The 13,727-nt window shown below is 35.3% G+C and overlaps 1 protein-coding gene across 2 annotated transcripts in view; it reads right to left on the bottom strand.

Moving 5' to 3' along the window:
* vg (transcription factor vestigial) overlaps positions 1-13,727 on the bottom strand; it is an 80,727-nt gene that overhangs the window by 20,116 nt on the left and 46,884 nt on the right. For both annotated transcript variants that reach the window (XM_076413177.1, XM_076413178.1), the window contains exon 3: positions 12,100-12,267. In XM_076413177.1, the coding sequence (XP_076269292.1) occupies positions 12,100-12,267 (168 nt within the window). The remainder of the gene's footprint in view (positions 1-12,099; positions 12,268-13,727) is intronic.

Raw genomic sequence — 13,727 nt, forward strand, 5'->3', positions numbered from 1 at the left:
AACAACTATATCTCCGAAAATAATTGAAACTTTTAAAAATCCTTTTAAGGGCATATTCTTATTGGACTCACCTTTAAACACATTCTTTAAAAAATCGATTTCTGCAAATTTCTAAACTAGATTACCACTAGTTTCGGATATAGTTATGGGAGGGTTTAGATGCCGCTCTTAAAGGCAAATTCTTAACAGATTCAGCTTTGAAAATATTTCTAAAAAATCGATTTCTTCAAATTTCTAAACTAGATTACCACTAGTTTCCGATATAGTTATGGGAGGGTTTAGATGCCGCTCTTAAAGGCAAATTCTTAACAGATTCAGCTTTGAAAATATTTCTAAAAAATCGATTTTCTCAAATTTCTAGACTAGATTACCACTGTTTTTGAATATAGTTATGGGAACGTTTAGATGCCGCGTTATTAAAACAGCAATATCTCCGAAAATAATTGAAATTAAAAAAAAATCATCTTAAGGGCGTATTTTAGCGAAAAGCTTTTTGCTGGCCGAAACATAAAAAGCCTAAACACAGAACCGAAAAAACAAGAACCGCGACGAAGACAAACAAGGCGATGCTAAATAAAAAGAAAATCAGATCGGCCGGACCGGAGGACAATCTACAACAAACACCGACGTAACGCCTATACACCAAAACCCTCTCAGGCCAACAATTAAGGTTGCGACGCGGCTATTCTTTCCGCGCTGGACCGAGGCGCATTCATCACCGGGCCGCCGCTTAGTGTGGGAAGCCGGGGCTCAAGCGGCGGTATCAAAAGGATAATCGACAATATAAAACTGAGGTTAACATTCAGAAATAAAAATAATCGAGCGCGTAACGATATAAATCAGGTGGCGAGCGAGATGGAGAAACTACCGCCGTATTGGCGGTTGCAGACCGAACGGTTCGGCGGTCGGTGGGGAAGGGTGGTCGGTTGGGAGGCGGAAGATGAAAGGCCCTTCGGCTATGAACTTACCGACGGTAAGCGATCCAATTGGTTGAGATCGCGGAGATGGTCCCAATTAAATTGCTCAGTGGCTCCTTGTTTGATAAACAAGAGTCGTGCGTTACTTACCAGCAGAGCTGGGCAATATATAGTCTGTTCAAAGTTTTTTTAGTAATGCGTCATGGATATTTGTGAGGCCGATACATTGCATTGCATCTACTCTGAATTTAGTTCAGTTTGGCTTTGACATACAAGAAAAGTTTAATCTAAATAAAATTAATCTGAACTAAAATGTTATCAAATATAATTTATTTTGACATTATAGTATATCTGAAAACTACAGTTAATTATACAGACACAATAGTTTATAGATAAGAGTTAAAACCTCTTAAAACAAACGGACGGCGGCCGGTTGTCAGACGTACCCAAAATTATTCAAAATATTAGTTATTACTACAGATTAAAAACCGACAAACATTATTTTAACTGTTTGATTATTGTGATGAAATTTTAAATGAATAAAATTATTTTTATAGAAAATTGTCTGTCTACAAAGTATACGTAAAAGAGTTAGGGACATGCAGTTTTTTGAGTGATGTAAGACATCCTTTCATACATTCTTACAGGGCGTAATATTTAAATGGTGTAAAGATAACCATCGGAGAGGTTTAATGGAACTTCAAGACATTGCCTTAAAAATAATTCAATTTTTAAAAGCATAAAATAAGACCAAGAAAGATAAATTATTTGAATTTGTGTATCTTGATGAAACTTGAATATTTCAAAATGGTTCATTGTGGCACTCTTGACAAGACAGTAACGAAAAAAATGTAAAGACAACATGAATTGATAGAAAAAGGTAAAAGTTACAATAGCATTCGATTAGGCTTTGTTGGTCATTATATTTATTAATAATTAATTGCAGATATATTGCTGGTCGAGATATTTCATCGAAAACTGTTTGGACATGTGGAAGGAGGCCTTGTCAACCATAACACCTTCCGTTTGGACGAACTCGATAAGACATACAGGGTAATTGATAAATGGTGGAGTCGTGAACATGATTTAGACAGATTAGAAATTAACAGTTTAGTGATTGAATTGGACAATGAGTGGGAAAGTGACAGTGACTGAAGGAAACTTTCAGGATATGTGATAATGCTGTGCAATGCAGAAAATTTCTAAGACAGAGTGATGACAGTGGAAACACCCAAAGATTTGCACATAATTAATTTAATATAACTGTAGAAAATGGTATAAGATTTGTGTGCACAGATATGACTGTAATTGTTCACAATTAAACATGAACATTAGCTTAGAACGTATGGGGAGAGAATGAGTACTAACTGTTTTGTAGATATAGTAAATGCAATAGACAGAATTCAGTGATTAATTTTATGAAGAATGGTGTACACAGATAGTAGCAGAAGAAATAAAATATAGAGTTCTACCATGATGAGTTGACAAGTAAAAAAATCATCGAAGGAAACAAGAACTAAACGTAAAATGGTAAATATGCTCTCGAATGAAAGTAAAATACGTTTATCAGATATACAATTGTTAATTAGGTGGATTAGGCCTCCAGGGGGATACCACTACACAAAAAAGACGCCTAGAAACTCTACCTCATGGGTGGTGTGGAAAAGAGTTCAATGTAAACAGAACAAATCTAACCTACAAAATATTATACCTGTGTTCTTAATTGTAGTTTTAAGTCCTTCGATAATATATGTATTAGATGTATTACAATGTTAAAATAAATTATATTTGATAACATTTTTATTCAATTATTTTATTTAGGTTAAAATTTTCTTGAATGTCAAAGCCAAACTGAACTAAAACTCAGAGTTGATGCGGCAACATTGCAATGTTTCGACGACTAAAAAAACTTTGAATGGACTATGCATGTCTTGTTTTAATTAAAATACAAGGCCCAGATTGAAAAAACGAAATGGATCGCTGCAATTATGGATGACCTGCTAAAATTAGCGATAGGGAGGAAGACCAGACAGAGAAGCCCGAGAAAATGGAACCAAGTGATCAGATGAATATATAGAGGACCCACTCCGAGAGAATAAAAGCAATATGAACCCGAAGAAGAGAAACAATCAAAATCATTTTTAGAAGATGAAGGAGTTATATACTTAAATAAAAGATACCTTATATGCCTTAATCACCATATTGTCGGCTTGGTGGCGAAGTGGTAAAGGCGATGGGACGGTACTGGAATACTGTTGCGATAGCCGCGGGTTCGAATCTTGCTGGGGCATGGTCGTAAATTTATGTTTGTGATTGTTTAAAATTTGTGAATGTTCTAGGCATGAGTGTAAAAATCCGACAAAGAAAATGATTCCAGTCACGTCAGTAACCAGGCTGGGTAAGACCGGATGTCTTCTGTGATGGTTTATAAAGTTGATCACTCGCCAGTCGGTAGACCTAATGCTGAGGACCGTGGTTCGGAGCCCACGTTAAACTTTAGGCCCAGTCCATATAAACCCATAGTTGGTAAAAGGAGACTTTAAAATATATATATATATATATATATATAATATATATATAAAAAAATCACCACATCTTTAATAAAATTAGGTACGTATTACAATAAGAAATTTTAAATATATATCTAAAAAGAAAAAATTGAAACCAAAAATAACTTAATATCCCTAATAAATAAAACATTAATTTTAAACTTATATAAATAAATAAATACTACACATATAAATGAGGAATTAAAAAAATATGCAGGTTTCAGAAAGGTAATAAGCTTATATTAGTAAATATGAAGAATAATCTCTCATTCCATAATTCTAAAGCTGTTATGGTAATAAGTATTGATATCTCTCTCATCTAGATAGAAATATAACTATGCGGCGGGAACATATTTTATAAATTCCATCGCGATAATTAATGATTAAGCATAAATTATCTCTAACTACTTTATATGATTTTTCATGGATTATATAATATTGATATTAACACGTATATTTTTGTTATTCCATCTACAACGTAGGGTAAATGTCCCGCTACCATTTTGATTGCCTATAACTTTGCTCAAAGAAAAGATAAGTAAGTTCGATTTTCATAAAAAGTTTATTTGGTCTTATTATATATATATATATATATATATATATATATATATATATATATATATATATATTTTTTTTTATTATGTTTGAAAAATTATATCGGCTAAATGGTGACCGCGATTTGCTATGCTGCTTTTAAGACATTTTTCATGACATCCTGCAACATCTGAGGCCGAATTTCTTCAATTTGGTGACGAAGATTATCTTTAAGATGTTGAATCGTTTGGGACTTATTGATTTTAAAAAACCCCATAAAAAAGTCCGGTGCCGTTAAATCCAGAGATCTGGCTGGCCATGCTAAATCGCCACTTCGCGAAATTAGTCTTCGTGGAAAAACGAATCATGAATGAAATGATGTTTCATGAATTAACTAAGGATTCTGTGTTCCCCAAAAATCGAATGTTCTGTTTATTGACGTGACCACTGAGAAGAAAATGGGCTTCAGCAAACAGCCTTAGGATAGCATTAATGTACTCAACTTGTTAGTGTCTTAAACTGCGTGCAGAAATGTGTAACTGGTAACCGTGTCTCCGAATTTATATTTCTGGAGATTCTGCAACACTATCGCGCACCAGAGCCACATTTTTAGCGTTACGAAACGTCCGTTGTCTTCCAGAACGAGTGCTGTCGTGCTATACTGTCAAAAATTCGCATGTAAACGATAAATTGTGGTTTTGTGAGGCACTGGACGACTAGGATATTTTTGACGCAATTTCCGCTGAGTGCCAATAATGAAACGATTATTCGCTCGTTAAAATTTGGTCGTTTAGACAACACCTTAGTCAAAGCGAAACTGAGCTCATCGGTAGCGGGACTTTTGCTACGTCTGTTCTATAAAGATATTACATGAAGTAACTATCAAATAAAAAATAACGATGAAAATATTAATAAGACGGCCCTTTAGATAGAAGACTTTGTATCGTCTGAAGGACTGTTAATCAGAAGATGTTGCGTCTGACCGGTACGCTACGCGCGGTTCAATTTTCCGTTCTGCCATTCCATTTCCATTGAATGATGGGGTAACCCTTCATTATCACTCTTAGGATTCTTTGCCACCTTTAATATTTTGAAAAGGAGAAAATGAATGTCGCAAGCGAACCTTCGTTATGAGGACTACATACATTTGTCTGATGTTATCATCAGTAGAGTAGGTGGAACAGCTGATATTGACAACAGGGGTACTACATATATTCTTCCATCATGATATACTAGTTATCTCGATTATATGCAAGAATATATTCAAGACGCTATGTCTTTTATGCTTGTATATGATCCACCAAATCTGTTCATCACATTTTCTTGTATTCCAAGCTGGGATTACATAAAAGTTTTATTGTATTCAAGTCAAACATCAATGCATCGTCATGATATCACTGTACATGTGTTAATATAAGAATTAAAATCGTTTATAAGCTTCAATAGGTATGAAGAATGATGTTTGATCATGACAACGTCTGTCAGGTCTGCCTGTTTGGTATATACCAGGTGTAACGGATAGACGTCGCTCGGCTGCAAGTTTGCAATGTTATGATTTGACACATATGTCATTTTATTCTACTGATATCAAGCTTCCAAGCCGTACATATTATAACAGGTCAATTGGTGAAAAGTCCCCGGTCTACCATAGTAAAACAAATCTTTTGGTAAAAGTAGTTTTTGTAGTACGATTTGTATTTTGCTTCAAAATAGGCCTCAGTTTCGGTGATCACCTCTTCATTAGACGAAAATTTCTTCCCAGAAAGCATTTTTTTGAGATCTCAAAACAGCAAGTAGTGGCTGGGGGCCAGATCTGGAGAATACGGTGAATGAGGAAGCAATTCGAAGCCCAATTCATGAATTTTTGACACGGTGCATTGTCTTGGTGAAGCAGCACTTTCTATTTCTACATATGCGGCCATTTTTCGGCGATTTCGCCCTTCAAACGGTCCAATAACGCTATATAATAGTTGCTGTTGATGGACCTTGCCTTTTCAAGGTAGCCAATGAAAATTATTCCATGCGGATCCCAAAATGCAGACGCCATAACCTTGCCAGCCGACTGTTGCGTTTTTCCACGGTTTGGGGCGGGTTCATGGTGTGCAATCCCCTCGGATGACTGTCGATTGAACTTCAGAGTGAAGTGATGGAGTCCTGTTTCATCTATTATCACATACCGATGCAAAAGCTCCGGTTTATTACGTTTGATCATCTTCAAATACTGCCCCAAATCATCACCGCGCACACAATCACATCAGGCGCGGCACCCACTTTGCACAGAGCTTTCTTGATACCGTTAGAGTGTCTGCTATTTCATTTAATTTAAATTTACGGCCATTCAAAATTATTTTGAGGATTTCTTAAATGTTTCCGTCGGTAAAAACCTCTTTTGGGCGTCCACTGCGTTCACCGCCTTCGGTGTTCATTTCAACACGTCTAAACTTAGCATACCTATCCTTGATGGTTGATTTTCCTGGGGCAGTATCCGGATACTCGGCATCAAGCCAAATTTTTGCTTCAACTATATTTTTTCCGTCCAAAAAGCAATATTTTATCAACACTCGAAATCCCTTTATATCAATTTTTTTCACAATAACAAAAGTTGCTTCACTCCAAATTCTATAATTCACAAACTAATGATCCAACAGCTGTCAAACTTATACACCCATCTTTTGAGGGTCAGGGCTAAAAATAAAGTAAGGGATATTTCAAAGGATGAACAATCTTACGTCTTCCGATAACAGGACAATGATTTAATTAATTTAGCAGGCGCTTAACATTAGGCGACATCATCCCTCGAAGAAACAAACCTCGAAAGCTCCTCTCGCGAATTCGCCGAAGAAAAACAACGAGCTTCCATACAAATCGACTCGATATGATGCCAAAAATTTCGCCATACAATCCGAATGATAAACGTGCCGGTTCGTTGGCCCCGGTGCTTTTCTCTTCTCTACCTTCGAACAGAAGACTGGTGTCGGTATAGACGGTAAATCATCAGATATTTATGTCAGTTCACAACCACTAATTACCCACATAAATATATCAGTCGGGAGCGGGACGTACAGAGCGCGAGAGCGCGAGGGAGACAGAGACGAGGCAGAGAAAAAAAATATTCGGTCGCCCTATGGAGATGCCTATCGTTTTCGGACCGTTTCTCAAACTGGTACCGATGGTTTCTGGGGACGTTTGGTGTCTTGTTCGTGGTCGGCGCGACGATTTGTCATCGGGGAGGCCAGGGTATCTCGGACTTAATGGGGTGTCGTTTAGCAGACGCGAGAGAATTTCGTTTATATCGAGAAATATGGAACCGAAAAGATTATTTTAAAATAAAGAACTCATCAAATGTATAACTGATTAACTATTGGTCGAAATTCGATCACGACTTATTAAGTTTATCGTGTTTCTCGCATAACAGTGTAAAGAGAATAATTTAAAAATGATACGTTATGCTACTAAAAATTATTTGACAATAATTTCAACATAAGATCAGAAATATATTTGATAACAATTCAATCGAAAAGTCCCCGGCCTGACACATTTGACACCTGTCGGATCATTAGTTTGTGAATTATAGCATTTTGAATAAAGCAACTTTTGTTATTGCGAAAAAAATTGATAAAAAGGAATTTGGCGTGTTGATAAAATATTGCTTTCTGAAGGAAAAAAATACATTTGAAGCAAAAATGTCGAGTCGGACACTGCCCCAGGAAAATCAACCATCAAGAACAGATATGCTAAGTTTAGACGTGCTGAAATGAGCACCGAAGACAGTGAACGCAGTGGACGCCCAAAAGTGATTGTTACCTACGAAAACATTTAAAAAATCCACAAAATTATTTTGAATGGCCGTAAATTGAAATTGAATGAAATAGCAGACACTCCGAAGATATCAACTGAACGTGTATATCATATCATTCACCAATATTTGGGTATGAAAAAGCTCTGTGCAAAGTGGGTGCCGCGCAAGCGCACTTTTGACCAAAAACAACGACAAGTTGATGATTCGGAGTAGTGTTTGAAGATGATCAAGCGTAATAAACCCGAGTTTTTGCATCGACATGTGACAATGGATGAAACATGGCTCCATCATTTCACTCCGAGGTCCAATCGATAGTCATCCGAGTGGACTGCACACGATGAACCCGCTCCAAAGCATGGGAAAACGCTACAGTCGGCGTGCGAGGTTATGGCGTCTGTATTTTGGGATACGCGTGGAATAATTCTCATTAACTACCTTGAAAAAGGGAGGACCATCAACAGCGACTATTATATAGCGTTATTGGGTCGTTTGAAGGACGAAATCACCGAAAAAATGGTCGCATTTGAAGAAAAAGTAAGTGCTGTTTCACTAAGACAATACACCGTCTCACAAGTCAGTGAAAACGATGGCAAAAATCCATGAATTGGGCTTCGAACTGCTTCCCATCCACCGTATTCTCCAGATCTGGACCCCAGCGAGTATTACCTGTTCTCAGATCTCAAAAGAATGCTCGCTGGGAAGAAATTTTCGTCGAATGAAGAGGTGATCGCCGAAACTGAGGCCTATTTTGACCTTGAAGGGAATTATGTTGAATAAAAAAACTAATTTTACCAAAAAAATTTGTTTTACTATCGTGGGCCGGGGAATTTTCAATTGACCTGTTATATCATAAATATGATAAAAAAGCTGCTTTAAAAAATACTGTGAATTCATTCTAACACTTAATTTAAATTATATTTTCATACAAAAAATACAAAGAAACTTCATATCTATATAATAACAATTATATAATAATAAAACTAATGGCACATTTAAAAATCTGCAGACCGTTAGACATAAGAAATTTCTAAGAAAAAAACGTTATGTTGAAACTACTAGTATATAAAATTTACCAAGGCCAACGACTTAACCCATTACAAAATGATAATATCAACCGAGACTGTTATTGATTTCATTGAAAATAGTATTTAGAAAGTCATTCATACGATAAATGTTAATAGTTTTTTAACAATAGTAAATATTTGACAATGATGTTTATTAAAATGTTTTATAAATTAATACACAAGCATAGATTTATAATCAGTAATGTTGTCGTTATGCAAACATAAACTGCATACTTATGATGAACAAGAAAAAAACAACCTGCCAGTCAACTACAAACCATAGGAAATAAAACTGAAAACATGCATCTATCGATTATTAGTATTAGTATTCGAATATGGATGAGCAATTTGGTATCAACATGGCTAGAAAATTTTTCTCTCGTATAAACAAAGAAAGATCGTTCAACTCAAGACTTACGTCTTACTGTTTACATTTTATTTTCGAATAGCCATATCTTATTTTGATCAGATAGCATGAATATATCTATCTTTAAATGAACACGTACTCCTCAAAAAATTTAGGGTTGATTTTACTAAACTAGTTGTACCATATGACAACTAATGGTTATATCTAAAAATGTTAGTGTATACATTTTAATACATTTTCAAAATTGAAAAGGAAATGTATCAAACATCAAGAGATATTAGCTTTTTTCTCAGAACCATCAAAACATCACCAAAAACTGGTGCTACTAACGTTACTATTAGTGAAGACAAATATTGACGACTACTAAATTTATGTGACCTGACTTGTAAAACTTCAATCTTTCATAAAAAAATATTTGGACATTGTTTAGGACTTCGAGCATTGACTTATATTAATGCGAATTATGTGAATATTCACAGATTTCAATCTGTGAATATTCAATCCCATATATAATATAAAATCATAAAAGAGCCAAACAAAAGCAGTAAAGAAAAATAAAAGAAGTAAATATATGAACAGAAATGAACATATAGAAGCTCACTAGTAAAAGGAAAGATTGAAATAAATGAAATAAAATAAATTAGTAAAATTATAAACTCAATGGAATATTATAAGTTTATTTGCGCATTTTTATGCGAACAAGCGTAAATATCTAAATTTTATGGGAGCCAAGAAGTTTTGCTTGATGGTTTACAGTTTATTGTCATCCTCGCTCAAATCCCATGCCAATATTTCTTCTTAAGCCGTGCAGTTCAGTCTTATGAGTTTATGGTTGATATTGTAACTACAGATACTAGACTGTTGATTGTCTACCACAAATAGCTATAAAATTGTCTTCAAGATCAAACAGAGCCTATTAAATTACTTTGGATTATGTTACAGACAGATATAGATAATAAACACAGAAGAAACAAATCTGTTAGATTATTTTTAGTACTTATATAATTCCCAATAATATATTTGTCTATTAATCTAAATTCTAAGACTAATTGTAACGTTTCAATGCCGGCTAGGCGCTCAAGACAAACCAGAATTAACCATCAATCATGATTAAATTACCGATTTAATGAATTATTATAATGAGATTACGCAGGTTGTCAAAACATAAAATTATACGCGATATAACACTAATGTCAGAAAGATTAATATGATAATTATTAGTATGTCGAGCTTGCGAAACAAAATGAATAGTGTTGTATTTATGTTTTATTCGCCTTTTTCACCGATCTGGTTGATAAAACCCCGTGTGGTATGCCAAGTGTTGTCGGCGCCAGTTTCACTCGTTATACTAAAACGTTATAAGGACAATTAATTAGGATTTCTCCGTAAGCGAAATTAATTAACGCAATTATACCGCCAAATTTGTTTTCTCAAAAATTGCGAATGGACAGGAAAACGATTTATCTTTTAGGCATTTTTTATATTCACATAGTTATTAAATTATTTTAAAGAGTTCGAAGCTTTTATCTATGTATCTGTCGTCTTTATATGGATACAAATACTTCTCAACTAGGCCATATGGCATCTATTATATATAGGTTTACATGTTTCAGGCACTTGCATGCATTATCATCGATATATTTGGTTAAATTGTTAAATCAAGGGTGATACACTGATTATAGCGATCCTCCAACTTTGCAATCCCATTTTTGTAGTACAATTTGCTCTTTGCTTCAAAATATGCCTCAGTTTCAAGGACCCCTTTGAGATCTGAGATCAAGAAATAGTGGCTGGGATTTAGATCTGGAGCATACGGTGGATGAGGAAGTAATTCGAAGCCCAATTCATGCATTTTTGACATGGTGCATTGTCTTGATTTCGCCCTTCAAACGGTCTAATAACGCTATGTCATAGTCGCTGTTGATGGACCTTCCTTTTTCAAGATAGACACACAAGAAAAAGAAAGTGCTGCTTCACCAAGACAATGCAACGTGTCACAAGTCAGTGAAAACGGCAAAAATCCATGAATTGGGCTTGGAATTGATTCCTCATCCACCGTATTCTCCAGATCTGCCACCAGCGACTATTTCATGTTCTCAGATATTAAAAGAATGCTCGCTGGGAAGAAATTTTCGTCGCATGAAGAGATGATCGCCGAAACAGCCTATTTTGAAGCAAAGGACAAATCGTACTACAAAAATGATATCGAAAATTTGGAGGGTCGCTATAACCAATGTATCACCCTTGAAGAGAATTATGTTCAATTTTCAATTGTTTTAAACATCCTATATTATAAATCTAATAGTACTTAAGAAGATTTCTAAAAGGAAAAGGAAATGTTACTTTTATCTATATATCTATCCTGCCTATTAATCCAATACAAAGCTTTTCTCGTTTTTTCTATAAGGTTATTATCGAAACACATGCTCTCCAAACCTGTTTACTTGCATTTTCTCGTTATTATTACCCCTTATTATGAACGACGACGAGAAAAACCGCACGCCCGACAAAAACCCATCTCTATATCATCGCTCCGGATCAATCTCTCGCAGTATGTTAACAAGAAATCTTGTGACTAATTGGCAACTTATTGAAATGCATCGAATTCTCTCATTATGTAAACTCGCGCTGTACCCATATCGAGAACGATTTTGGTTTGGATACGTGCTGTTATTCATGAAAGTTCGCGTTTTCTATCAGTTCGTATATGGGCTCTTCGTGCTGTAGACGGCGTTTCAACACATTCGGACCGACCGACTGATTTAATTAACATTGATCGATGCAAATGCAACATAGTCGCTATATCTTGTCTCGAAATTATTAGTTAATGACTGAACTATTTCTCGAATTGTGGAAAATTCGTACTAACCTTTGGAATGTGTTGCCGTTTTGTCTAAGGCTCTGTTGAAGTGCTCGTCCACCACGGACGCGGCATCTCCTTGGTAATGGGTGAAGACGACACAGTTTGCAGATACGTACTGTGCCCGTGAACTTCCTGCTTCCTGGGAATCGTCGTCATCAACGCCATGTTGAGGATCTGAAATAAATAAAAATATCTTTAATGTATTCACTTATGCGGGAATATACAGAAATCATGTTAACAGTTTTGCGTTTAGAATTTTAGTAATACATAATATATAATAACAAGAATGTCAAATATACTAGACCAGAGTGTTCTCCAAGTTGACAACTCATCAGCTTTTAATCTTAATGGTCGCGGACTGTGGTTCAAAGCCCGCGTTAAGAAGAATCCTAATTGCTAAAAATGGGGCTCTAAAATATGTATCCTAGACCAACCACCAATTTATCTATATAAATAACATATTTTTAATATATTCACTTATACGAAAATAAAGGAGAATCATATTAAAGTCATTGAGAAAATTTTATTCAGTTTTTACATCAAGTGTTCATATCAGACTTTACCGAAGACTCGTTCTACGAATAGAAAGAAATATGGAACATATTTGCTGACGAATGTTCATAACATATACGCTCTGACGAATGTTCAGCGGATATCTTTTCTCAAAGTCTCGACACATTTTTTAACAGAGCAATAAGTGTGTAAAATTTAACGATAAATCTAAAGCTAACTAAACTAACATGCATTTTCCTCTCAGTAGTACACATAACAGGGGAAGCTAAAAGTCCCTCTACCATTTTGATAGCCTATAACTTAGCTCCAAGAAAAGATAAGTAAGTTTGGTTTTCATGAACAGTTTATTTGGTCTTTGCATTTTTTTTTTCGTTATGATTGAAAAATTATATCGGCTAAATGGTGACCGCGATTTGCTATGCAACTTTCGGCTTTTTTAAGGCATTTTTCAAGACATCCTGCAACATCTGGTGCTGAATTTCTTCAATTTCGTGACGAATATTGTCTCTAAGATATTGAATCGTTTGGGGCTTATTCACATACCCTTTAGATTTTAAAAACCCCACAAGGAAATGTCTGGTGCTGTTAAATTCGGAGATCTTGCTGTTCATACTAAATGGCCACATCGTGAAATTAGTCTTCGTGGAAAAACGTCATTCAATAATTGAATCGTTGAACAAACCGTGGGTACTGTGGCTCCATCCTGCTGAAACCACATGTCCTCTAGTCTCTTCTTCCATTTCAGGCACAAGAAAATTTCGAATCATATCTTGGTACCTTTCAGCAGTAACTGTTCCAACAACACGTTGGTCATTTTCAAAAAAATAGGGACCAATGATGTTTCTAGCATGAATACGACACCATATAGTTGTTTTTAGTGGATGAAATAATGTTTTATGAATTAATTGAGGCTTCTGTGTTCCCCAAAACTGACTGTTCGTTTTATTGACGTGGCCACTGAAAGAAAATGGGCTTCATCGCTCAATATTAATTTAAAGGAAAAATATCCACTTTCATCAGACTGTCTTAGGATTGCATTACCGTACTCAACTCGTTGATCAGGATCTCTCGGTAGCAATTTTTGAACTAATTGAATTTTGTATGTCTCTTACTAACGTCTC

This window comes from Rhynchophorus ferrugineus, unplaced genomic scaffold, assembly GCF_030347505.1.
Source record: "Rhynchophorus ferrugineus isolate W39M unplaced genomic scaffold, kcgeb_rfMv2 rfM9, whole genome shotgun sequence".
NCBI classification, from domain to species: domain Eukaryota; kingdom Metazoa; phylum Arthropoda; class Insecta; order Coleoptera; family Curculionidae; genus Rhynchophorus; species Rhynchophorus ferrugineus.